The sequence below is a fragment of the Ochotona princeps genome, chromosome 1, assembly GCF_030435755.1.
Source record: "Ochotona princeps isolate mOchPri1 chromosome 1, mOchPri1.hap1, whole genome shotgun sequence".
Classification (NCBI taxonomy): domain Eukaryota; kingdom Metazoa; phylum Chordata; class Mammalia; order Lagomorpha; family Ochotonidae; genus Ochotona; species Ochotona princeps.
The window spans coordinates 54,732,632-54,759,773 of NC_080832.1; the positions used below are offsets into that span (position 1 = coordinate 54,732,632).

The 27,142-nt window shown below is 52.7% G+C and overlaps 2 protein-coding genes across 3 annotated transcripts in view; one reads left to right on the plus strand and one right to left on the minus strand.

Moving 5' to 3' along the window:
• BEND3 (BEN domain containing 3) overlaps nt 1-6,119 on the plus strand; it is a 42,947-nt gene extending 36,828 nt beyond the window's left edge. For both annotated transcript variants that reach the window (XM_058660183.1, XM_058660188.1), the window contains exon 4: nt 850-6,119. In XM_058660183.1, the coding sequence (XP_058516166.1) occupies nt 850-3,090 (2,241 nt within the window). In that variant the 3' untranslated portion in view covers nt 3,091-6,119. The remainder of the gene's footprint in view (nt 1-849) is intronic.
• A 6,049-nt stretch (nt 6,120-12,168) lies between these two features.
• On the minus strand, nt 12,169-26,189 carry MTRES1 (mitochondrial transcription rescue factor 1). The gene is made up of 4 exons (XM_004580346.3): nt 26,099-26,189; nt 18,832-19,302; nt 16,396-16,468; nt 12,169-12,364 (listed from the first exon to the last, which is right to left on the minus strand). The coding sequence occupies exons 2-4, from the start codon at nt 19,296-19,298 to the stop codon at nt 12,185-12,187; spliced, it is 720 nt and encodes a 239-aa protein (XP_004580403.2). The 5' UTR covers nt 19,299-19,302; nt 26,099-26,189; the 3' UTR covers nt 12,169-12,184.
• Nucleotides 26,190-27,142: the final 953 nt, after the last annotated feature.

Here is a 27,142-nt window from a genome sequence, read left to right on the forward strand (position 1 = left end):
CCTCGTCACTCTGCCAGACACCTGTCTGACTCTTGGGGATCTTTGAAGAATCCATTGAGCTTATCCTCTGAGAAGAGGCCTGTCACATGTGCCATCCTTAGGCGAATTAAGAAAATCATCCCTGGATGAGGCTGCTGGGAGCCTGGCCAGGTAGCCCTCAGCCCACCCACTTCCAGACGTTAATGGCTTTCATGGAGTTGAATGCCTCGGGCCACCAGGGCTCTCCCTTCTTCCTCTCAGAGTTCTACAAGCAACGGTTGCTAGAACCGGAGACCAAGGCCCGGGCCCCCAAGAGGCCTGTCACTCCCAGAGCTGTGTGGTTTAATGGGCTGTGGGATGTCCCAGGCCCGCCTCTGCTGACTGAATGGTTGGCAGCAGCCGCTCCCTCAGAGCCAGCACTGTGTGCCTCAGAGGAGCCTGCAGGCCAAAAGACATTCAGCTGCCGCATCTGCTGTCCTTGGCTGAGAGCAGACAGACACCTGGGTCCATCAGGTGACCTACCCCTGGCCAGGCAGCTTTGGGAACCCCTGCATTGCTGCAGGCTCCCCACCAGTCTGGCCTGCGTTCTGCTCAGTCTCATGCCCTGCGCTATAGATGTGGAGTCCGGCACAGGTATCCCAGAGAAGTGGGTAGAACGAGTGGGCATGCCTTAGGTGCCTTCCTGCTGGTTGGAGGCTGAGGGACTGTTTCTCACATGCTTCTGAGGGTACCTGGAGCTGCCGTGTGTGTGTGTGTGTGTGTGTGTGTGTGTGTGAGAAAGAGACACACATATACACACGCAGATTCATATCTGGTGTGGTTGATAAGAGCTTGTGTCTAACGCTCTGGGAATCACCTTCTGTCTTCCAGGGGCTCTTAGTGGGCATGCGGAACCGGGAGAACAGCTCGCCCTGCCAGGGCAACGGAGAGCAGGCCGTCAGGGGTAGGAGCCTAGGTGCAGCGTGGCCAGGTGAGGAGGAGCCTGGCCATGATGCCACCACCCCTTCGTACAAGAAACCCCTGTACAGCATCTCGCACAAGATTCTAGAGAAGAAGAACCCCCCAGCGGGGGACCTGCTCAGCACCTATGAGCTTTTGGAGAAGGCGAACGCTGGCAACAGCCCCTCCCCGCTGCGTCTCTTGGGCGAGTCCCAGAAGCGGGACTGCAGTGGGGCGACCAGCGATGCAGATCCCAACATCTACTTCCTCATCCAGAAGATGTTCTACATGCTCAACACTCTCTCCTCCAACATGTCGCAGCTGCACAGCAAGGTGGATCTGCTCTCCTTGGAGGTGAGCCGCATCAAGAAGCAGGTGAGTCCCTCGGAACTTGTGGCCAAGTTCCAGCCACCCCCAGAGTACCAGCTCACGGCGGCCGAGCTCAAGCAGCTAGCAGACCAGAGCCTATCCGGGGGTGACCTGGCCTGCCGCCTGCTGGTGCAACTTTTCCCAGAGCTCTTCAGTGACGTGGACTTCTCGCGTGGCTGCAGTGCCTGTGGTTTCGCCACCAAGCGCAAGCTAGAGTCACTGCACCTGCAGCTCATCCGTAACTATGTGGAGGTCTACTACCCCTCAGTGAAGGACACCACCATGTGGCAAGCCGAGTGCCTGCCGCAGCTGAACGACTTCTTCAGCCGCTTCTGGGCCCAGCGAGAAATGGAGGACAGCCAGCCGGGTGGCCAGGTGCCCGGCTTCTTTGAGTCTGAGCAGGTGGAGGCCAGCCACTTTCTGGATGGCAAGGACCAGGAGGAGGCCTTGTCCTTGGACAGGAGCAGCACCGTCGCCTCGGACCACGTGGTGGACACGCAGGACCTCACTGAGTTCCTGGATGAGGCCTCATCGCCTGGTGAGTTCGCCGTCTTCCTCCTCCACCGGCTCTTCCCGGAGCTCTTTGACCACCGCAAGCTGGGTGAGCAGTTCAGCTGCTACGGCGAGGGAGGCAAGCAGGAGCTCGATCCGCAGCGGCTGCAGATCATCCGCAACTACACAGAGATCTACTTCCCCGACATGCAGGAAGAGGAGGCATGGCTGCAGCAGTGTGCACAGCGCATCAACGACGAGCTTGAGGGCCTGGGGCTGGACGGTGGCAGTGAGGGTGAGGCCCCTCGCGACGACTGCTATGACTCCTCCAGCCTGCCCGATGACATCTCTGTGGTCAAGGTAGAGGATGGCTTCGAGGGCGAGCGCCCTGGCCGGCGCTCCAAGAAGATCTGGCTGGTGCCCATCGACTTCGACAAGCTGGAGATCCCACAGCCTGACTTTGAGCTGCCTGGTGCCGACTGTCTACTGAGCAAGGAGCAGCTACGCAGCATCTATGAGAGCAGCCTGTCCATAGGCAACTTCGCCTCCCGCCTGCTGGTGCACCTGTTCCCTGAACTCTTCACCCACGAGAACCTGCGCAAGCAGTACAACTGCAGCGGCTCGCTGGGTAAGAAGCAGCTGGATCCATCGCGCATCAAGCTGATCCGCCATTATGTACAGTTGCTCTACCCCAGGGCAAAGAACGACCGTGTCTGGACCCTGGAGTTTGTGGGCAAACTGGACGAGCGCTGCCGGCGCCGGGACACGGAGCAGAGGCGCTCCTACCAGCAGCAGCGCAAGGTACATGTACCGGGCCCCGAGTGCAGGGACCTGGCGAGCTATGCAATCAACCCCGAGAGGTTCCGCGAGGAGTTTGAGGGGCCCCCGCTGCCCCCAGAGAGGAGCAGCAAGGACTTCTGCAAGATCCCCTTGGATGAGCTGGTGGTCCCCTCCCCCGACTTCCCCGTGCCTTCCCTGTACCTGCTGTCGGACAAGGAGGTGCGTGAGATTGTGCAGCAGAGCCTGTCAGTGGGCAACTTCGCTGCCCGCCTCCTGGTTAGGCTCTTCCCCGAACTCTTCACTGCTGAGAACCTGCGGCTGCAGTACAACCACTCTGGAGCCTGCAACAAGAAGCAGCTGGACCCGACGCGGCTGCGGCTCATCCGCCACTACGTGGAAGCCGTGTACCCAGTAGATAAGATGGAGGAGGTGTGGCACTATGAATGTATCCCCAGCATTGACGAGCGGTGTCGACGGCCCAACAGGAAAAAATGTGACATTCTCAAGAAAGCCAAAAAAGTGGAGAAGTGACAGGCTGGCTGGCTGTGCCCCCCACCAGGTCCCCTGCCTGGACGTGGGCTGGCTGCAGGCCAGGCACGCCCTGGGCACATCGGATACTGCGTGGCAACCGTGGTTGGCGCCTTGTGTCATGGCCATGGCTCCTGCATTTGCACACGCAAACCTCCGCCCAGCCTAGGGAAAGAAGCCTTCAATTTTGTCGTTGGTACTCGGCGACTTGTGCCCTGTGTTCCCCAAGTGGTGCAGCTGAGGTTGCGGGGTGGGGGGAGCCAGACCATGGAAGCAGAGGGGCTTCAGGAATGGGGTCCTCTCTTCCTGGCTCTGCCCTCCTGCCCCTCACCCTTCAAAATCCTCTTCTTCACCCACCTTTTTTTAATTAAACAAATCTTTTTTTAAAACAAATTATTGGGCTCTTTGGGGGCCGACAAATCTTTTTAAATATTTGAGATGAAGTACTGTAAACTGATTCAGTTACTGAGATTTTTTTTTTTTCTTCTTTGAGATGGTTTTAGATTTATGAAATGTTGAGACAAGTGCCATGTTCTGTTTGGTGGCCGGACCCAGCGCTGGGCAGCTGGAGGGACCCGGCTCTCCTGACCTCAGCTTTCCTACACGTGGGCTTGGCAGAGGGAAGTTCTGGCTGCCCCCCTGGGCTGTGCTGCGCTGCCAGTTTCCAGGGCCACATTCAGGTCAGGATGGTAAGCCCACTTTGTAGGCGACAACACTGGATGCCGACGCGGATGCTGACGCTGACATGAATGTAGATAGCCGTGGAGGCCTCCCAGGGCCCCACGCCCCCGCCCCCAGTCCCTCTCCCCGTGCCCATGCTGGTTGGTGGGCCAGACGATGTCTCCTTGAAGTGGGGCATTGGGCTTCCTGTTTGGTTTAAGGGTTGGGCCTCTGTGGGCTCCCTGAAACTGTTTACTCTGCCTCTGTGTGTGTGTGTGTGTGCACGCGTGCATGTGTCTGTGTGTACCAAATCCGGGTCTGGGAGCCGGAGTTGGCTTCCCCAGACTCCAGCATCAGCCCTACCCACCCACCTAACCACCCACCTGGTGCAGCTGCACAGCCTGGTTCCTCAGGGCGGGCCCTGGGCTGGGGCTCCAATGTCCCTCTCATGGGCCTCTCAGAACTGTCCAGGCCCTGCTGTCCCCTCCCCCAGACCCAGCTCCTGGCACCTTGTCCCTGCTGCCTGACTGGGCAGGTTACACAGCACCCAGTTGTGGTGGAGCCGGAACTGATTTGATTCTATTGTCCCCGAGACAACGGAACGTGACTTAGACCACACAAGGTAGTCACGAGTCCCTTGTGGCAGGTTGCAGATCCAATAACTGTGGCTTGACATTTTGCCACTTGGAAATCAGCAGGAATACTCGGAGTAGCCTGTGAGTTTCCCTCATTACACCTGACGAAGGACCGCATGTCACTGGCTACGAGACACATTGCTGCCCTCCTGCAGCAGGCATTTTTCTTCTGTGGCCCAGGGATTTGGAACCAAGGTTTTGCTTGTAAACGTCACTGCAGGTTGTTCCTGTTGAAGCTGCAAGCCCAGGTTATTGCAGTTTGGAAATGCACATGGACGGACGGACTGACATGCTCCCCCAGCGCCCCCATGCCCCATGTACATAGGCACACTCCTTGCTGGAGCTATCGGGGACCCGCACGGATAGATAATGAATTAATCCCATTTTTGTGCCTGGAAAGAAGGGCCCGGAGCAGCCTGGAGACTCACCCTCTGTCCCCCTCCGCCACTGCCTCTGATTTGGGCCTTAATGCCTTAGCTTCCCCAACGCACAGATGTGCGCACGCGCACACACCCTACCCAAAGACAGCTGCAGCTCCCTGTCGCCAGCCCCACTGGTCGCTGGCTAACCCGCTTCCGACAGGATTCCAAGCCATGTGAGCACTGCCCCGCTCTTCTGTCCAGGGCAGATTTGACCCTGCAGCCTCAGAAGCACACTCTGATTTGTCACCTGCGCAGGCTCCCCGGGTCACCCCAAGTCCCAGGAGCTACCGTTGCTAGGAAATGAGTGTGTCTCTAACTTAGTGTGTGCATCCTGGGTTCTGGCGATTTCCTTAAGACCTTCACCACCCCGGACCCCAGCCCCGACCCCGGCTCCCACCCTTGTCCTTGTCTGTGGCCTCAGGGAGTCTGTGGGGCACCCAGGGCTTTTGTTTCACAGGAAGCAATAGAGGTACACGGTGTTCTGTTGGATTCTAACACATTCTGTGGAATCTGTAGGCAGCCCCCGTCCTTGTCCACATCTGAATCTTTGCTTTTTAATTGTTTTGAATGTGTGTCTGCCTGGTTATCTGGAGGGTTCGAGAATTGAGCAAAGGAGTGCTGTGACGATGGGTAGCAGGTGGCAGTCCTGCTTTCCAAATGTGTGAAGACAGTAGTGAGTGAGCCCAGTGTCCGAAGCCTGCTTCCCCCTGCTGTGGCTGTGTTTTTCTCTGGACAGCGAGTTCTCGCTTTCCAGGAGGGTCAGGTTGTGCCCGCTGTCCTGCGCTTCCGTGCGTCTCACCTCTGGGGTGCTGGCCCCAAACTTCAAGTCCTGAGAGGGGTGGCTGCAGCCCCAGCAAGCATCAAGTAGCTGATAGTCTCCGTGCTGTGGGGGAATCCTCGCCGCTACCCTGACCTCCCCGCAGACAGCCACATGGGTCCTGATGCGATGGCCTTCATTCCCACCTCCTTCTCCCCGCACTCCCCTCCTGTTCCTGCTCCCAGGTTTGCTTCTCGCCCAGCCGAGAGGGGACCTCGAAACTCCTGAGTGGGGGGCCACATTGCTGACCCCCTGCCCAGCTGTGTAAGATGGACATTGCTGTGGGGCCTGGGGTAGGCTGCTCCTGCTCCCGGGAAATCCCTGCCTCTTGTAGATCCAGCCTTAATCTTCTCCTGACACCCTAGTACTAGCAGATCCTGCACAAAGTGGATATCAGAGTTACTACTGTGAGGAGACAAAACCATGAGAATAGTTTTACCAAAGATAATGAAATACCACGTTAACGTCTGCATTTTACCATTGAGTTGAGTGCATCCTTAGAAAACTGAATGTAACAAACAACCCAGGACATTTTTTTGGAAATTGTATGCTTCTAGCAACTTTGTGTGAATTTTTATACAAGCACTGTTTTATGAGCTCTATAAAATGTTATAAAAATGGAAAACACCTGGTCTCACTCTGTCTTATTTTGTCAGAGCGCCGGCCTTTTGAAAGGCAGCTTCAGTCTGGCCTCAGGACTGTCTCACCCCCTCCCTGGGGAAGAGTTTGCGGTCTCCCCAGGTGTGTGGGCAGGGCGGGGTAGGCGGAGGGGTGGTGTGCAGGGCAAGGCACAGCTCAGGAAACAGGAAGGTACCCTGTTGGTCTTCCCAGCTTGTTTCTACACGCAGCTTGTGGTGGGAAGCTTTTCCAGCTTCTTTTCTTTCTTATTGGACCAGTGTGCTGTAGTTCCCTCAAAGTTGATGCGTGATGAGCTGAGAGCAAGATGCAGGTCTTCTCTCTTTGCTATGGCTAGGTCAGATCAGTAACCTGCGGAAAGCCATGTCTCAAGCCGTCAAAGAGTCTTTATTTTGACTCAGGGATTGCAAGATGCAAGTTGTGGTTCATGGATCCTTTTTCCTACAGTGTTTACTGCCTTTTTAAAAAAAACTTATTTTTATTGGAAATGCAGATACATAGAGAAGAAGAGAGAGAGGAAGATTTTCCGTCCATTGATTGATTCCCTAAGCGGCTGCAACAGCTGGAGCTAACCAATCCAAAACCAGGAGCCCGGAACCTCTTCCTGGTTTCCTACACAGGTGTGCAGGGTCCCAAAGCTTTGGGCCATCCTCAACTGCCTTCCCAGGCCATAAGCAAGGATCTGGATGGGAAGCAGGGTTGCTGGGATTAGAACCAGCGCCCATATGGGATCCTGGTGCGTTAAAGGTGAGGACTTTAGTCACTAGGCTACTGTGCTGGGTCCTTCTGCTTTGTTTTTAAGATGTATTTATTTGTTTTGAATGTCAAGAGTTAGAGAAGGGTGGGGTGGGAAAGTAGAGGTTTTCCATTGGCTGATATTACTCCCGCAGATGGCTGAAAAACTGGGACTGGGCCCAGCTGAAGCCGTAAGTCAGGAGCTTTATCCAGGTCTTCCACATGGGTTGCTGGGGGTTCCAACACTTTGGCCATTCTCCACTGCTTTTCCCAGGCTATTAACTGGGAGCTGGATTGGAACTGGAACAGCTGGGATGCAAACCAGTGCTCCTAATAAAGGATGCCAGACTTGGCAAATGGCAGCTTTACCCACTCATGACACAGTGCTGGCCCCAATTTCAGATTTATTTGAGAGACAGAGTTCTCTTCTGCTGGTTTACTTTCCAAATGCCCATAGCAATCAGGAGTCAGCTAGGTAGAAGCCAGAAACCAGGAACTCCCTGCAGGCCTCCCGTGTGAGTGACAGGAACCCAGTCAGTTGACCATCACCTGCTGCCTCCCAGGGTATACACATGCAGGAAGATGGACTAGGAAAAGGAAATGGGACTCAACTAGGCAGTCCAAACTGGGATGTGGGCATGCCAGCGGCAGCTAACTGCCGCCCCCCAAACCAGCCCCCATGTGTTCTCAGTAGTAGTTTTTGTGTCCTGGGTGAATAACTGGGTCCTTGACAGAGGCTGAGCGCTCCAGGTGTCATGCCCATGCCAGGGTGGCAGCTCCTGCAGTGTTGCAGCCTGGAATGCCAAGTGACCATGGGATTCTGTGACCTGGGACCAGTGGCAGCTGTAGAGGGTCGGGGAAGTGCTTGAAACTGGACAAACGATTTCAACTACACAGAAACCCATGTTAGAGTTGAGGCTCTGATTGATCCTTTCAGAGATTGCGTGACTTGAAGAGTGTGGCTGGCAGAGATGGGCTGGGTTGGCTCCCACCTGTGCTCTTGATTTTTTTTTTAATTTTTATTGGAAAGGCATATTTACTAAGAGGAGAGGGAAAGATACGCTATCTGCTGGTTTATTCCCCAAATGGCCACAATGACTGTGAGCTGAGCTAATTCAAAGCCAGGAGCCTGGAGCCTGGAGCCTGTTCTGGGTCTCCCCTGCAGGTGCAGGGTCCCTAGGCTTTGGACATCCTCTGCTGGTTTCCCAAGGCCACAAACAGGGAGCTGGATGGGAAGTGGAGCAGCTAGGTCACGAACTGGCACCCATGGGATCTTGACACCTGTAAGTGGAAATTAGCCAACTGAGCCACTGCGTTGGGCCCTTTTTAAGTCATTTCTTAGGGAGCTGTGGGTGGAAGAAACGGTCTCTATCCTGCCTTGTGCTTGCTGTGATTTAACTTGGGGTTTTGCTGTTTCTGGTTTTCTGAGTCTGCCCTAGTAAGATAGTGTTTGAGCCAGGAAACCTTTCAATGCCACTGATGATAAAAGGGGGGGGGGGGGCACCACCACCAGGAATTCAGTAATGCTAGTCTGCTTCTAAGGAGTCCATTCAGTCAGTAGAATGGTTCACAGGGCCATCTCTGCCAGCCCTAGCTCCAGAAACTTAACAAGTCCCAACCCCACAGTGGGTAGTGAAGAGGCCTGTCTGACCTTGAGGGAGAAGGCTGGGGTTGTAAGACATCTCTTGCTCTTGCCTGAAGCTGATTTTCAAGATGGGGGGTGGGTATAACCACACTGGGGCTTTCCGCTCTCCCACCCGCAGGCAAATGCTGAGGCTACTGCTGCTAGCCTCAGGCACAGCCCCAGGACAGCAGAGCTTCTTGAATCGCTGCTTCCTCCAGCAGGGAGCTGGGAGCTGGGTTGGGTGCCTGCAGCTCCTGGGTTTTGACAGGCTGCAAGCTTGGCCGGGGCCCACAAAGCAGGTAGGGCGCTCTGTGGGGATGGATGACTTCTCTCCAGGTAGCTGACCTAGATGTGGTGGATGAATCCCAAGAGCTGCTATTTGTCTATTCCCTTGGCAGAATCTAGGAAAGATTCTCCTTGCATTTCCATGAGATTCCAGGATTGAGCATGCCCGGTGCTGACCTCTGCACAGAAAATGCCCTTTGGGGACATGTGTTCCCTCACCCCCACCTGTCACTGGGCCTTCCCTGGGGAGTCTGATAGGATCTGAGAATCGGTTCCCAGGACAAGATCCCTGGGGTGCAGCTAGCATCTCCAGAGTGGCATTGAGACGGGCCTTCAGACCTGCCTCAGGAGGGATCACCCCACTTCACACACATACACCCATGCTGTTAACCAATGATGATGAGCAAAACAAAAACTTTCTAAAAAAATATTTTTATTGGAAAGTCAGATATATAGAGAGGAGGAGAGACAGAGAGAAAGATCTTCCATCCACTGATTCACTTCCCAAGTGGCCAAAACGGCCGGAGCTGAGCCAATCTGAAGCCAGGAGCCCGGAGCCCCTTCTGTGTCTCCCACATGGGTGCAGAGTCCCAAGGCTTTGGGCAGTCCTTGACTGATTTCCCAGGCCACAAGCAGGGAGCTGGATGGGAAGCAGGGCCACCGGGTGAGGGACAATGGAATACAGAAGAATGCTTTGACAGTTCCAAATCTACTTCTGTGCACAGATGTATATACTCAAAGATCCCCTGTGAAACACGCTAGAATGGCTGGCAGAGTAGGTGAGATACGCAGAAATACCTACCAATGGGAAAGGCAGAGAATTACACCTGTGTGGTGGGGGGTTGGGGCGTTCCCTCAGAGAAGCAGTCATGGGTGTGGGTACCCGGTCCACAGGAGGGTGGGCGTGGTATGTGTGTTGGGATTGGTAAATATCTAACAGCTGCTTCTCCAAGGGTCCGAAAGAAACCCTGCTTCGTGGAGTGTGCTGGGCTGGTGGACAGAGTCTTGTGGACTGGAGGAGTCTGCTCTTGTGTGTCCATCCTCCACGCTCTGGAGGTCTCCAGGAGATGGTGGATTGGTAAGTTTCCAAAAGCAATCATTTGAAACCAAAGTGTAAGGGAGAACTTTAGGGGAGTGTCATTTCATTTGCCTAACACTGTGCACCCTTTAAGTTGTTAGTTATTTGGAAGAGACAAATAGAAGTCTCCTAACTGCTGGTTTGCTTCCCAGAAGCTGCCCGAGCTGGGCTGGGCTCCCGTCTGGTGCTTAAAGCTCCAGCCTGCTCTCCCATGTGGCACACCCTTTAAGAAGGTTATGGAGCATTTCCCATGGTGCTAACTCAAATCTTTCTTCTACTTTCTTGAAAAGCAGCAATTATTCTTCTGACTCCCGAGTTCCTCCCCCTAATTTGTATTTGTTTATTTTATTTGAGAGAGCGTTTTCCATCTAGTGGTTCACTCTGCAATGTCCACAACAGCCAGAGTGGATCCAGCGGCAGGAACCCAGTGGTTCCCAATTATCACTCAAATAAACCATGACTTGAGAAGAATCTCCCAAATGCTAAAAGAGTGGTCCAGCTATTGCCTACCTAGACTCGTAAATCTCCAGGAATGCAAGTAAATTCTATTTGGCAGGAAAATGGGATTGATGGGATGTTTTTGTGGGGACATGCTTCTTTCAGACAGATTGCCTGGACATTCTAGGTTGTTCAGCATTAGGCCTGGTCTCTACCCACAGGATGCCCACCGTGTCCCCTCCATCATGCCCATCCAGAATGTTCAGTCAATCCCCAGGCGGCGTCCCCAGGGGCACAGTTAGCCGCTCTCCCCAACTGGGAACCATGGCCACAGGGCATGTCCAGCTGTTTTCTTCAATCCTGTCAGATGTGAGAATGCCTTGGCAGGCACTGTCAGGGTCCCATAATGCAGGAGTTGCAAGAGCTCAATGCCCTTTAAGGGGTTGCTTTTACGTTTTTGCTTCTTACCCGTGATCCACAGTCCCTGCACTGTACCCAACCGGGAGAGATTAGTATTTGCCCCCTACCATGACCAAACCCTCACTTTCTGTTGTCAAGTGTTTTTTTTCTGTTTGATTTCTAAAAACCTCAGGTTTGGAATGGGTCACACCCTGCTAGGCAGCTGAATCCCAGTTACCAGGGGCAGGCTGTATTCTCTGGCTCCTGTCCCTTAAGCTGGCCTCATACAACATGGCAGGGTTCTTTCTCCTCAGAGACCCCACTTGGAGGATGTATCAACATCCTGATCCCCGTTCAGTCAGAGTGGAAACTGGGGTTCAGAGGAGTTCAGTAGGCTGCAGTCCCAGGGATTACTGGAGGACAAGCATGAGCCCAGTCACAGCCTGTCCTTTCAAGCCAAGCCCAGTTCCCTGAGTAGCCCCTTGGCAGCACTGGGAAATGACTCCTGGGATTGTACCTGCTCCCGCAGATGCCCCTTGATGAGGCATGTGTGCTCCACCGATAACTCCTCTATTCCTAAAGTAGAAGGTTTGGTCTGCTGGAATTTGTATTCTCATTGAGAACATCTGTGTGATTCCTGCTTTCACCTGAAAACTAACCCTTCAACTATTACCCTGAATTACAGCTCATCAAATTTGGTCTGTAAAAACTCAGTACATATTTTAGGTCTCTGTCATATGGGTTTTGTTGTTGTTGTTTGCTTGTTTTAAAAATGCAAGAATCACTCTTAGCTCAAAAATCACCCCAACACCAAGCCTCTGGCTGCCTAAGCTGAGCGGCCCGTGCTCCAAGCAGACAACTGCTGGTGGGCTCTGCTTGCCCTTTGGGTCATCCAGCTGGAACCCATCTCACACACCCCAACTCGTGCTGACAGAGCAAAGGGACAAAGGCCCGCACGCTGGTACTTCACAGGGAGGGTGGAGAAAAGGCTCCCCCAATGCATCTGGCCCAGTGGTCTGAGGGGTGACGCTGACTTTGACTTTGCCCTACACAGCCTGAACCTGGAGGAAGTTGGCCCCTAGAGAAGGTCCAAACCCTAAGCCACCAGGAGGCTAGTTTTCTTTGTGGTGACTTGTAAGGTGGTTGATGTGTAGCCAATCAGTGACCCTCCCTGGGATGTAGAGGGCATGTGCTGGTGAGGTGGGCAGGACCCCAGGAGGGAACAGTCTTCAGATCTGCACCCCATGTTCCACCAGAGCCTCCGGGCTCTCCACAAATGGGCTGGAAACCGGAACAAGAATGTGCTGGCCTAAGCTGGGTTCCCACCCCGCCACGAGAAAGCAGCTTCACCATGGAAAAATCACCTGTTTATTTAGACCCAGTCTTCTTGGACAGCTGGAGCCTTTTCCACCTTCGCAGCACCACTCTGTACTTCTCGCTCTCGGTCTTCTCCTCAAAGACTTTTTGCAGGACAATCCGCATCACTGTCTCGGTCTCGGCTTCTTTGTCCTCCCCAATGAGGAGATCCAGTGTGTCCCCCACTTTCACCTGCAGAGGTGAAGGACACGGAGCCTCTGGCACCTGCTAGAGAGCCCTGGCCGAGGCATGCACCCTGGTTGGAAGGCCAGCTCAGGAGCCCTACTGCCTGTGGGCCTGTTCCTTCTCCTGAGTGCCTTAGGCATGAAAGGGTCTCACCCAGATACCAGGGGCTCAGCAGTAGACCCCTGGTGGCCTGTTGGACAGTCCCTGCGTGGGCAGCTCCCCTCCCGCTGCTGGGTAACTGGAAGGAATATGGACATGGATGCATTTATGTGGGTAACACTACCTCAAGACAAAGTGGGGCACGATGGCAGAGAATATGTGTACAGTGACTGCTACAGGCACAGGAAAGATTATCTCCAGCATGATACTTCTCAAACTGCAGCCCAGAGGATGTACAGACATGGAGATGGGAGCCATGGGTTGGAAAGGAAACAGACTGCCCCAAGTGCCCACATGATCAAGAAGAAAGACAAGCTTCAACTGGCAAAGGTAAAATACCCCAGGAAAGCAGGAAGAGCTGCAGAGGCACAGGGGTGTCTGGCCTAACAGGTAAGATGCCCTTATGTCAACTCTGCTCTGACTGCTTGTTCCAGGCTCTGCCCATATAGGCTCTGGGGAACAGTAGTGATGCCTCAATGAGCTGAGACCTGATGCCTCATTGTGGCAGAGCTGGCTTGGATTTCTGCCCCTTGGCTTTACTCAGGCCATTGTAGGCATTTGGGAGTGGTTAAAAATTTTTTTTAACTGGAAATGCAGATTTACAAACACAGGGAAAGACAGAAAGATCTTCCAACCTCTGGTTCACTCTCAGCCAGAGCTGAGCCGATCCAAAGCCAAGAGCCAGGAGTTTCTTCCAGGTGACTCAGTAGGTACAGGGGCCCAAGGACTCGAGCCATCTTCCACTGCTATCCCAGGTTTTAAGCAGGCAACTAGATCAAAAATGGAGCAGCTAGGACATGACCCGACACCTATATGGAATGGCAGGGCTGCAGGCCGAGCTTAGCCTACTGTGTGATGGTGCTGGCCCCAGGATGAGCGTAGTTTCCAATGACTGTCCTCTGAGGCAGACATGACTTCAGACTGTCCAAACACAGCACCTTACCAAGGCAAGCCTTTATCTGCCCTCCACCCCCCACCAACGCAGGACCTCTGTAAGCCTGGGGGCTAGTCTACAAGATGGGCACCAGTGCCTGATGCCGCCACGCCATTCTGGTTAAACTGGGAAGCCCAGAGTAGCAGGTGGTGAAGCTCAGGCAGGGTAGGTTTTCAGCCATTCCCTCACTCCCCTCTGGGCTGAGGAACAGAAGGCTCACAGCTCCACCAGGCATCATGTCTGCCTCTCCCCTTGGGAGGGGACGTGTGTTTATGTGTGTGTGTGTTGGTGGAGGGTCATGCACACCAGCAGATCTGATGGCTCCAGTGACAACAATGACCACCTCACTGCCTCTATGTGCCAGCCCTGGGCACCCTTCTTTACCTCTCCTGCAGTTAACCTGGTTTTGCTGAAATTCTTTGATGAATGGTATATGCCTATGACACAAGCTTGGGCTACAAAAGGACACAGCCAGAGAATGCAGCCCTTCTCAAGCGCTCTTGTCCTGTGGGTGTCCTGATGCCTGTCCCTCACAGGCTGGACATGTGATTGGAGAACAAACCACCGACTTCCCTGGCGGACGGGTGGGTGACTGTGTGTGTGCATGCCTGCCTGCCTTCCAGAGCAGAGGACAGGGGAGGGGCGCTTTCCCACACGAGTTCAGGATGGCTTCCATCTAGCCAGCCACCCAGCACCTGCTGCACCACAGGAGAGCTCGGCTCACCTGCAGGCAGTCACAGTTGGAGCATCCCAGCAGTGCTGTCCCTCCCAGGCCTGGGCTCTGAGAGCAGGCCAAGCAAGGCACCACATTTTTTATCCCTCTCCCATCCCAATCCCCTCCCGTGGCCTTTGGCAAACACAAAGCCAAACTGGCCAGGATTAGGGACTGTTCCAAATATCTACATTTCAAATCTGCCTTTAGCTGCAGTTTCCATGGTGACCAGGCCTCCTAGTAACAAGGCAGCTGCTAGGACCAAGTGCTAATGCTGGCCTCTTCCTTGGCTGACCCTCAGGAGACATCTGGGAGGCAGCCGAAGCTGCAGCGCACCCAAGGCAGAATGAAGCAGCAGCAATTAGGCTGTGCTAATGACGAGATCTCTGGGCGCAGGCCGGTAGGGCTGGTAATGAAGGCTTGCACAGGCAGGCCCCTCAGGGACTCCAGGATGGGTCTGGGTCCTGCAGTCCCGGGGCTGCAGGGGAGCAGGGTGGGGCAGTGGTCTGGAAAGAAGAACCAAGGGACAAGCATCTGCCAGGGGCAGCCTGAACCAAAGTGCAGTGGTGAAGCTGCAGCTCAGCTGCTGTTAGAGGGATGGATAGGGGTGCTGAGACTGGCTTGGGGGTAGGAGGGGGCCTTCCCTTTCCTGCTGCTCAGCCAGGTTCTTTCATGATTTTGGAGAGCCCGGCCAGAGCGCAGCCCCAGTGCTCACCCAGATGCACAGCTGAGGGCCTCACGGGTCACCCTGTGTCCCAGGGGAGCAGCCTGTAGCTCAGGACTTTCAGAGGGTGACGAGACACGAAGCAGGTGAAACAGAAGCTACTTCCCAGAGTGGCTCTAACTCCTTGGGAACATCTGCTCTGCCAACCCTGAGGGCTGATACTTCCTGACACTCCTGATTCTCGTGTCTTCCAAATGTTTTGTTTCTTTATTTCTTAAAGATTTGTTTTATTTATTTGAAAGGCAGATTTAGAGAGAGAGAAGGGCAGATTTTTTCCATCCACTGGTTCAACCTCCAAATGGCCACAAGGGCCAAAGCTGGGACCGTCTGAAGCCAGAGCCTGGAGCTTCTTCTGGGTCTCCCCATGTGAGTGTAGAGGCCCAAGGATGTGAGCCATCCATCACTTCTTTCCTGGGGCCATTAGCAGGGAGCTGGATTGGAAATGGAACAGCCGGGACTGGAATCAGAGCCCATACTGTATGCTGGCACCACAGGAGGAGACTTAACCCACGTGCCCCTCTTCCAAACATTTTATCTTAAAGCATTAAGATTGTTTTGCTAACTCTCAGCATTGTTTTTTCCAATTATGGGCATGACCCATTGTCAGGGTAAAAGAAAAAATAAAAAGCATGAAGGAAATTCCTGTAACCCATAATGCCCCACTCAATGATAGCCCCTAGTAGTGTTAGTAACATTTCAATTCCAGGTGAATGCAAATGTTTCTGGAAGCTTTCTCATCGAGTGCTTAAGACACTTATGCAAATGCCTATGTGCCACACTGGAGTACCTGTTTTTAGCTCCAGCTCCAACTTCCTGCCAGTGCAGACGCTGCGAGGCAGCAGGGACGGCTCAAGCCATTGCTGAGCACATGGGAAACTCGGACCAAGTTCCTGGCTCCTGGCATCAGCCTGGCCTTTGCTGTTGGGGGCATTTGGTAAGTAAACCAGCAGATAGAAGTTTGTCCCTTGGTTGTTCTGCCTTTCAAGTAGAGAACACGCAAATATATAGAAATAGTATTTTTCGTAGACCTGTCAAAAATACAGACTGTCCTTTCTGACAGAGGTAAGTGCTCCGTGCGTAGTGCCGAAGTGAACAGAATGACACAGCTGCTAGGGTAACACCAGAGAACGCCCCTGTGCGTAGTGCCGAAGTGAACAGAATGACACAGCTGCTAGGGTAACACCAGAGAACGCCCCTGCATGGGTCAAATGTTACTTTACGATTCCACAGCCAATTAACATTAGGAACCTTGCAATTTAATGGGTGGAGTTTTGCTGGTCCTGATAGTAGCTCACTATTTTAAAGAAAATGGGCAAGCTTTGTCACCAGGTCCTTAGGGCTACACGACACAAAGTGGCCTGTGTGGGTGAGGCTGTCAGGGACTCCGGGTCAGGAATACCCCCAGACAAGCTAAGGAACCTGAGGGGAAAACTTGGGCAATATTAACCGAGTGCTGGTACAGCGGCAAACAGAAATAGCTACATATCACTGTAGGTTTAAGATCTCACCGTTCTGCTTTTCTTCCATAATTTTTCCCCATTCAGTCTGAGTTCACCTTTGTAGAATGCATCTTCCACTTTGCTATTAAAAAAAAACAGCAACAAATTGTTTAAAAATATATAGTTACGTGGGGCTTCTCCCTCAGTATCCCCCTTTACCTCAGATACATGAAGGAAATAATAGTCGTACCCACTTTCCTATAACCCTTGAACCTCTTTACCCTAATTAGCTATGTAAAGATTGTCAAAAATATAATAAAAAATGAAAAAAATATAGTTACACAAATTTGCACACAACACCTGCCATGAATGTTTATTCTGATGGAGACTCCCACCAACAAAATCTCCATTTCAGGTGCTGGGAAAATGAAAGCTAACTGCTCCCAACAGGGAGACCAGTGGCCCTCCTGACAGTCACTGACCTGCTGTGAAGGTGTGCTAGCGCATTCATGCCCTTCACTTGATTTTTAAAGATTTATTATTTATTTGAAAGGCAGAGTTAGAGAGGGCAATCTTCCATCTACTGGTTCACTCCCCAAACAGTCGACTGGGGCTGGGCCAGGCAAAAGCCAGGAGCCTGGACTTCTACCTGGGTCTCCTTTGTGGATGGCAGGGGCTCAGGTACTTGGGCCAGCTTCTGCTGCTTCCCTAGATGCATCAGCAGGGAGCTGGACTGGAAGGTGGAGTAGCTAGCACTTGAACCGGTCCTCATATAGGATGCTGGCATTGCAGGTGGCAACTAACCCAATGTACTGCAATGCTGGACTTCGGCTGAGCAGCCCTGGCTGGGGGCTTTCACATCCACATCTGCATGAAGCTCCGTTCCACACTGGGGTCTGGGGCTTTCACGGACCCCCAAGCAGCGCCTTCACAGAGAGGCTGTGGATCTGATGAGTCACAACGGCCTGCATAAGCATCTCCTTCTGCTCAGACACCTACTCAGTATTGAAGAAAGCCAGACCCCACGTTCAGGGCGAGCCCATGAAGAGACCCACAGCCTGCCCGCCCTAAAGCTAGAGTCCAGCTAGTGGCATCTGAATCACTAGGGCAAGCAGACCAGGTGAAGATGCAAATGAGTGACACCTGAGATGAGTACAGCAGCAGCAGCTGAAGGTGTCTGTCCAACTTTCCAGAACATTCAGCAAATCCTGATTGGGATGCCACGAGGGAGCCTGAGGGCTTGGTCATCTTTAATGAGTCTTCTACACTTTACGGATTAAAAATTAAAACTATCCCATTAAATTAGGTCATATAGCTACAGACTACACACTTAAATCTTTCTAAATGTATTCATACCATATTTCTTACAGTATGCACTGTGCATGATGTCATTATTCTAATATAATTATTCTAACAGAATGAGATTACAGAAACCTTAAAAGTCACCCATATGTGAACACACACAATGTTCTTTTTGTGACAGTCAACATGCATTGCATATATACTGTGTTCCAGGCACAGCTGCTACAGATGGATATTCATTCAACTCCAGTGCTCACCCTTTAAGCTTCTCTCATTTTACGTTTCACAGCATTTCAGGAACTTGCACAAGGTCACGGAGAGAAGCAGAGTGGAGCCTCCAGTCAGCAGTCTGGCTCCAGAGCCTGCATTCGTAACCAACGTTTTCTATTCCACCTGTTGATTCTCAGCAACAGCTTCCCTCGCTGTGGCATTTGTGAAATCCAGGTATGTCTTATGCTAGCTGCTGTTAAATCAGTGGCTCACCTTACAGTCAGCTGAGCCTCTGAATCAGGGAAATATGGCACATGACTTGTTTGGAAATCAGTTTGCTCACCTATACAGCTTTATGACTGAAATAATTACTGATAAGGCCCTTTTAAGGTAGGTGTTTGGTGCGGCGGCTGACCCCTGCACTCCCCATTGGAGGGCCTAGCTTCCAATCCCAGCTTCCTGCTAACATGCCCCCTGGGAAACAGCAGGTGACAGCCCAAGTACCTGGGTCTCTGCCACTCACTTTGGAGACCCAGACCGAGTTCTGGCTTCCTGGCTTTGACCTGGCAATGCTCTGTCTGGTTGTGAACATTTTGGGGGAATGAGCCAGCAGATGGGCGATCTTTCCCTCATTCAAATATATACTAAATCAACTATATATGAAAATAACCAGGGGCCCGGCACAATAGCTTAGTAGCTAAATCCTTGCCTCGCATGCACTATGATCCCATATGGTTTTGATTCATGTCCCAGCTGCTCCACTTCTCATCCAGCTCTCTGCTTGCAGCTTGGGAAAGCAGTTGAGGATGGCCCAAGGCCTTGGAACCCTGAACCCACGTGGTAGACCCGGAGCAAACACCTGGCTCCTGGCTTCGGATCGGCTCAGCTCCAACCTTTCTCTCTGTCCCTCCAAATCTCTGCAAATCTGCCTTTCCAATAAAAATAAATAAATCTTGAACAGATTTTTCCCAATAAAATGCATCTCATACTCACTTCCTGCCGATGTCCAAGCCCGTCTTCAGGATAACGTCGTAGCGGAAGGACTGCACGGCTTTCTCCAAGTCTTTATAGTCTCTCACCACACTGGGGTCGCCCTCAAGCTCCTCCTGCTGCTCTCTTGGCTCAGCCTGGCTACTCTCTTCGTCGGAGTCCTCTTCTTCCACCTTCTGCATTGCCTTTCTCGAGGATTTCTTCGAGCTTAGGTTACTTTTGAGTCTTACAGAGAATGGAAAAATGCATTCTGGAGATAGTGAAAGTCTCGAGAACCTCAGTGAGAAAATATGATGGAAGAGTGTTTTATAAGTTGACGCACTGAACTGAGTACTCGAGAAATGCAAGTACTGGTTCCAGGGGGCACAGAGTTGGAGTGACGGAGCTCCTCGGAGCACACCCCAGAGTCCAACCCAGGCATCGGGCTTTCGTAAGACACCTGCCAGTAACCTGACGCTGGTCATAGCCATGGTCCTGGAAGACAGTAATTCAGTATTATTTCACAAGTGCAGTCCTGTCAACACACACACACACACTGTGAACATGTGATGTCTCGTACTGTGCTGATGATGTCCTATGAAAGGCTCTCTCGGCCTGCACACTCCGAGGACCACGCAGCAGGCCACAGCCAGTCTTCTTTCAAGCTGCAACAATGGGCTGAACTTCGGAGGTTGTGAGGATGGGGGACATGCAGGGTGGGGTAGCATCTGGCGACATGACAGAATGTACGGAAGCACTCTTTCTACTTTTCTGGCTGGCCCACATCAGTTTGGGGTACTGGCTTGCCACTGGAAAACATTAGCAGTGGTTTTCAATGATTTGTTGAGCGAAGAAAATCCCAGGAGAGTGAATGTTTATTGACCTAAGTTACCCAGGTACAATATTGACTTCGCCAAGGAGGAACACCAATGACCACTTCATAAAACCCAGAGCCAATCTGTCAACTCTGTTTCAACTTCCAAGCCCCAGCAAGTCAGCTGGGAATGAGCAAATCAAACAGATCTGCACTGTGCCTCCTTTTCCATTTCTGTCCCAAACAAAACCAACTGTCTTACTGTGACAGTGGCCCACCTCCACGAGTACACCCAGTTTTGGTTTCCACAAGGTCAGTATCCCTGTGCATTAGATTTCTAGGCGATTCTCTCGAGTTTCTTTTGCGCCAAGGTTACATTTCCTCTTTCCCTTCCCTTCCCACTGCGTAGAGCTGCATCACAGCGTACATTTTTTTTCCATGAACTTTTTTGTTGGTGCTTAAATATATATTTATTAAAGAAAAGCTGTGCATACACAGTCATCCACTGGTTCACTTAGTCAAAATGGCTGTAACAGCCAGCTCTGGGCTGGGCTGAACCAGGAGCCAGGCATTCCATCTGTCTCCCACATGGTAGCAGGGGCTCCAGCACCTTTTGCCGTTTTCCCAGGCCCATCATCAGGAAGCTGGACTGGAAACTTGAACTAGCACTGTCCCGAGCTGCTGGTTATCATAGGAGGTGGTTTAACCCACTGCACCACATCCCTGCCCTGGGACTGATTTCTCTGATAATAATTCTTGTGCTTTTGTTCCCCTTCCTTCTTTCCATTAATCACAAAGGTAACAACAGCCATTACCCTTTTATTTCACTGTTCCTGAGACTCCACTCTTAAGTCTGAAATGCGAAATAAAGCAAGTATCATTTTTTTAAAAATCTCTGAATCAGGGGCCCAGTATGGTAGCCTAGTGGCTGGAGTCCTTGCCTTACACGCACCAGGATCCCATATGGGTGACAGTTCTAATCCTGGCCACCCCGCTTCTCAACCATCTCCCTGCTTGTGGCCTGGGAAAGCAGCTGAGCACAGTCCAAAGCCTTGGGACCCTGCAGTTGCACCGGAGACCTGGAAGAGGCTCGAGGCTCCTGGCTTCGGATCGGCTCAGCTCTAGCTGTTACAGCTGCTTGGGGAGTGAGTAGATGGACGGAAGATCTTCCTGTCTCCTCCTCTCTGAATATCTGACTTTCCAATAAAAAATAAAATAAATCCTTAAAGTTTCTGAATCAGAGAAATGGAAATGCAGACAAGTGAGGGAAATAGAGCGGTGGGGAGAGCGGGCAAGGTGTGCTCCTATTTGTGGCTGACTTCCATGCCCACAATGGCCTCTGAAAATGCTTCTGTCCTTTTTGGCATGGTCTTCCCTTTGTCCAGATTCCACAAGGCTTATCCTCCTTTTCCACCAACTCTTGTACCACCCATCCCATTCCAGGTTCCGGTCGCTCCAATACTATGTGTCTTTTGTCATTTTCTAGTAAGTTCAGGTGGGCTGTCATGAACTCCCAGATGCTGAGGCAGAAGAGGCAGTGCGGGGTTGGGCCCAATCCTTCACTCTCAGCCCCTCTGCTCAGTGCATAGGGGTGTCTCTCAGTGGTCAGGCTGTTACGTGGGGTGCTCACATCCCATAGCCAGGGCATCCTGGATTGGGTCATCACTGTCCTCCATAGTTTCCTGTTGATGTGCCTCCTGGAAGGCAGTGAGTGATGGCTCATGTAGCTGATCCTTCTACCTGCATGAAGATCTGCACGGAATCCCTAGCTTCTGGCTTCAGCCTGGCCTGCCGGAGCTGTTTGGACATTTGGCCAGTGAACCAACAGATGGGAGATCTTGCTCTGACTCTCCATCTTTCAAATGAGAAAAATTAAAAACATTCTTTTTAAAACAAACAAAAACAAAACAGGGCCTGGCACAGTAGCCTAGTGGCTAAAGTCCTTGCTTTGCTTGCACCTGGATCCCATATGGGTGCTGGTTCTAATCCCAGTGGCCCCAATTCCCATCCAGCTCCCTGTTTGAGGCCTGGAAAAGCAAAACCTTGGGACCCTGCACCTGTGTGGGAGACCCGGAAGAGGCTCCAGACTCCTGGCTTCGGATCAGCTCAGCTCTGGCCGTTGCTGCTGCTGCTTGGGTAGTGAATCACAGGATGGAAGATCTTCCTCTCTGTATAACTGACTTTCCAATAAAAATAATAAAATAAATCTTTTTTAAAAACAAAACAAAACCCCTACAACTTGTCGATTCCCTATCTGGAAATGAAATGAGCATCCTGCTCACCTCCCACATCAACCACCACCTTCAGCTATCTACTGATACTCACTCATAGGTAGCTGGGTCTGGGCAGAAAACAGCCAGTCGTAGCTGAATGGGGCTGGACCAGCAAGTAAGCCGGTTCTCTGAGAACGTACTTAAAAACAGGTTGAAAGGAGGCTGGATCCTGCCCCAGCTGGAGCCCAGAGCAGGGATGCCCAGGCAGGGAGGTCTGACTGCAGAGGTCATCTGAAGCCCAGCTGTGGGGAACAGCATTGTTACATCAGCATGCTGTCAATCCTCTCACTCAAAAGCAAGTACCCAGATACAACTCCCAACCCCCTCCAGCCCCTCCAGTTACTTCTAAGTTTGACTTCTCTTAAAACCCAACTGCTCCAAAATGTTATTGCCGCTCTCCTTAATCCTATCATTTTTAAAGATTTATTTATTTTTATTGGAAAGTCAGATTTACACAGAGAAAGGTCTTCTGTCTTCTGGTTCACTCCCCAAGTGGTTCCAGGAACCAGGAGCCTCTTGGGGTCTCCCATGTGGGTGCAGTGTCCCAATGCATTGGGCCGTCCTCGACTGCTTTCCCAGGCCACAAGCAGGGAGCTGGATGGGAAATGGGGAAACTGGTTCACGAATTGGTACCCACATGGGATGCTGGTATGTGCAAGGCAAGGATTTAGCCACCAAGCCATGGTGCTGTGCTCAATTCTACCATCTCTAGCTCCCTAGGTGGTTCTTTTTGATGTCCTAGCAGCATGGATCAAGAGGACCAAGCCCCTTCTTTGTCACTTGGCACCTGGCCCTTCTCACTGGCAACTGCGCAGTGGACTTCAGGCTGAATTTCTGCTTTCTTTCTAGACCTCCTCCATTAAGGCAGAGTGCCCACAGGATGAGCCTCCAGTAAAATTCCTAGGCAGTGACTCTAACGAGCTTCCCTGATGCATGGTACCACGCACTTTGTTCCTGGAGGATCGGAGCATGTCCTTGGTGACTCCAACCGAGGGATGACACTTGGACTGATGCCGGAAGTCCTGGATCTTGTGCCTCTTTTTCCCTCAGCTGACATTGCTTCAGGTTCTTCTGTCCTAATAAGGCACAACCACGTGACTGGATGCTGAGTCCCATGAATCTGCTTATTGAATCAATGCACAGGCAACTGGTCTCCCACACCACATGGCCTCCACGTGGCTGCTCCTCAGGCATACCGAATCTAATCCATCCACAGATCAACTCCTGGCGTGACCTCAGCTGCAAATGTGCTGCACTGAACCCACGGCCTCTCCATTGTCCCAGCTGCTGGGAAGCCCAGCCGGCAGTCATGCCCGAGCCTTCTCGGGGCTCTCCCTCTGACACGCACCATGTCAGGAAGTCACACTGACTGCTTCTGCAGCACAGGTGTGGCATGCCCCTGCCTCTCACCCCTCCCCTGCTGCCCTGTGCCCGCTCCCATTGCCCATCACCAGTAGCGCAACAGAGGCTCACTAGAAGGTTCTCCACCAAGCAAGAAGACATTTCTTTCTCTTTTTCTTTTTTTTTTTTTTTTGAGACATCTTCCATCTATTCCTTCACTTCCCAAATGCCCACAACAGCTAGGGTTGGGTCAGGTCAGAGCTAGTAGCTAAGGAATTCATGTAGGTCTCCTCTATGGGTCGCAGGAACCCAAAGACTTGGGCCTTTTTTTTTTTTTTTTTTGCTGCCTTTCAGGATCTGCATTAGCAGGGTGCTGGGACCGGAACCCAGGGACTTGGATCAAGTACACAGGCATCATTAAGCTCTGTGCCAAATGCCCACCCAGGAGGGATGCTTTTGTTGTTGTTAAATATTTATTTTTTGTTGGGAAGTTAGATATATAGAGAAAGAGGAAGATCTTACATCTGATGATTCACTCCCCAAGTGGCCCCCACAGCTGGAGCTGCGCTGATCCAAAGGCAGGAGGCTGGAGCTTCTTTCCGGGTCTCCTGCACGGGTGCAGGGTCCCAAGGCTTTGGGCAGTCCTTGACTGCTTTCCCAGGCCACAAGCAGGGAGCTGGATGGAAAGCAGGGCTGCCGGGATTAGAACCGATGACCATAGGGGATCCTGGTGTGTGTAAGGTGAGGACTTAACGCCGCTAGGCCACCGCACAGGGCCCAGGAGTGATACTTTTAAAGATTCGTTTTATTTGGCCTGGTGTGATGGCCTTGAACACGCCGGGATCCTCACCTTGAACACGTCAGGATCCCATAAGGGCGCTGGTTTGTATCCTGGCTGCTCCACTTAACATCCAGCTCCCTGCTTGCGGCCTGGGAAAGCAGTGGAGGACAGCCCAAGGCCTTGGGATCCTGCACTCATGTGGGAGACCTGGAAGAAGCTCCTGGCTCTTGATCAGTTCAGTTGTGGCCACTGCGGCCACTCGGGGGCTGGGGCCGAGGAAGGGGAGAGCCAGCAAATGTAAAATCTTTCTTTTTGCATCTCCTTCTATATGTACGTCTGCCTTTCCAACTAAAACAATTAAATACATCCTTAATTTTTTTTTCATTTAATTTATCACAAAGAGTGACCAAGAGAGAGATTTTTAGTAGCCATGGCTAAGCCAGGCTGAAGCCAGGCTTTTGGGACTCTGCCCAGGTCTCTCTGGGTGGTAGGAACCCAAGCACCTGGGCCATCTTCCTCTGGTTTCCTAGGCATGTGAGTAGGGAACCCTATCAGAAATGGAGCAGCCAGGACTTGAACCACAAGCTCTGTAATAGGATGCCAACTTAGCAAAGTAGCATCTGAACTCACTGTGCAAGGCAGCCCCCTCCGTGAGATCCTTCCAAAAACGTCACGCCAAATCCCTGTGTCCCTAGGGCCCCTTCCAGTCCACGGGCTCTGGGTGATCCGACCTCAGCATCCGGCAAGCCGGCATTCCTCAGGCCTGTGGCACACGCCGGACTCAGTAGCTTGCTTAGTCTGTTTTCCATTGCTGGGATGGAATACAGCATAGATGAGGTAATTACAAACAACACAGGTTTATTCAGCTCATGGTCCTGGAGCTGGAGAAGTTGGAGAGAAGGCAGTGGCATGTGGTGAGGGCTTTTTTGCTCTACCTTAATCCACAGCACCATGGCAAGGCAGGGCAAGTATAATCAGCCCACTGCCTTGCTAACCCAGTGACCTGTGCATGCAGGCGTCCGCCTGTGAGTACACAGCCTTCCCACCTTTCAAGGAGTCCTCCTTTCCGCAGGGCACGTGGGGGACACCTGTAAAGTCTTGCAGAAACCTTTGTTCAGCTGTGCCTGGAACTCAGTGACACTGATTCAGCTCAACTCCACCTTCCCCCCACAACCCCCTCACTCTAAGTGTCCCACCATTCACCCCCTGGGGTCATATTATTGAGTTTTGTTTGTCCAACTCCTAACCTACTGTATCAACTCCACAAGAGCCGGAATCTTCACCCCATGGTTTTCCTCGATAAGTGCCTGGTATATGGTTAAGTGCTTGAACACATGTGCAATGAAAGGTAGACCAGTAGGCCTGGTGCAACAGAAGCAAATGGGCAAAGACCACACAGCGATGGGGCTGGACTGATATGGGCAAGGAGCTGGCCCTCCAAGGGTCTTTGGCATGTGGAAGTTTGCACCTGACCCAGACGCGTGGGAACCAAAGGGAGACGGCAGGAGAGGGCCGGGGCCGAGCAGGGGGAAGGCCCGTACCACGTGTCTCAGTGCAGGGAGAAGTGTAAAACCTGTGACCTATCCTGTAGACGGAGAGGGGGCCCTGACTAGGAGATCCAGGCGTGACACCGTCCTGCAACCACGAGGAGCTCACAATGGCTGCGTCCGGGCAGCCTCGTGTCCACGCCGGCTGGCGGCACTTGCTGCCAAGCTGCCCGCTTCCTCTTCCTGCAGACCCAGCACACTGACAGCTCGCACGGGCTCGGGGTGCCCCGCGCTCCTCTCCCGGGCCTTCCGGCTGCGCAGCCCAGCCTCAAGGTCACAGGGAAATCCGACACCTGCTCCGTCCCCGGGGCTCCTGGTCTGCGCCGGGGGAGCAGCCAGGCCGGGGGCGGACAGCAGCCTGGGCCGGCTCCATGCCCCCTCACCGCGGGTCCCGGTGCGCCCTTGGGGGGCCCGGAGGCTGGCGGGGCGCGGCAGCTCCCGCGAGGGGCACCCCGGCAGGAGCGGGGGCGAGGCCCTCGGGGGCGGCGGGGCCACCCGGGCCCCGCTCGGGCCGGCGCGGCAGGGGCGCACTTACCTGCACGTCAGGGCCGCTAGTCCCTCCCCGCGGCCGCGCCGGCTCGGGCACCCCGACCGCCCCCCGACCAGGCCCTGCCCCTTCCGCCCGAGCAGGTGGGCGGCAGGCGCAGCGGCGTCACAGCTCCCCCTGCTGGAGGCCGTGCCTCGGAGGACTGTGCGGGCTTCCGGAGCAGGCGTGTGCGTGGTTCCACGTGGTTCCACGTGGTCCCACCGGAGGGCCGGACACTTCAAGGCAGTGACCCTTTCTCCAGAATCAGCAGCCTCCCGGGGCATCTTTGAGAACTCTCGTCGTTGTCTCCATAGAAATATTCGTACAAGCCAGAACTTCGGAACATCTTTTCCAGAATGTAAAGGATGGAATAGATTACACCTGCGTGGCCCAGGGATCTGTTGCACAAATGGTGATTTGTTAGCTAGGGGAAAATACCAGTCGTGATCATTCTACTTTAAGCAGTGGATCTGTGAAAGCAGCCCTCTTGAAGCTTAGCAAGATGAGCCAGAGCATGAAGAATTTAGAGTGGTGTTTTTGAAACTTGTACATGTGTTCACATTAATGCTGATGGGGATACCAGCTCTGTGAAATTAGAAATAGGCAGCTGGCGGTTGACCTAGCAGTTAAGGAGCTGTTTGAAATGCTGTTAGCCCAGCTGGGTGGAATATAGCAGTTCTTGCCTTCCCACAATGAAGGATTTGTTTTTGTTTTTTTTTTTTTTTTTTTAAGATTTATTTATTTCATTACAAAGTCAGATATACAGAGAGGAGAGACAGAGAGGAAGATCTTCCATCGGATGATTCACTCCCCAAGTGAGCCGCAACGGGCCGATGCGCGCCGATCCGAAGCCGGGAACCAGGAACCTCTTCCGGGTCTCCCACGCGGGTGCAGGGTCCCAAGTCTTTGGGCCATCCTCGACTGCTTTCCCAGGCCACAAGCAGGGAACTGGATAGGAAGTGGAGCTGCCGGGATTAGAACCAGCGCCCATATGGGATCCTGGCTCGTTCAAGGCGAGGACTTTAGCCGCCAGGCCACGCCGCCGGGCCCACA

Coding starts and splice junctions, on each gene's coding strand:
- MTRES1 (XM_004580346.3), bottom strand. CDS start 19,298: ATGGCTATGACCAGCGTCAGGTTACTGGCAGGTGTCTTACGAAAGCCC. Junction 16,469..18,831: donor GGCTTGGACATCGGCAGGAA/GTGAGTATGAGA, acceptor TTTTTTTAATAG/CAAAGTGGAAGATGCATTCT. Junction 12,365..16,395: donor TATGGAAGAAAAGCAGAACG/GTGAGATCTTAA, acceptor TCACCTCTGCAG/GTGAAAGTGGGGGACACACT.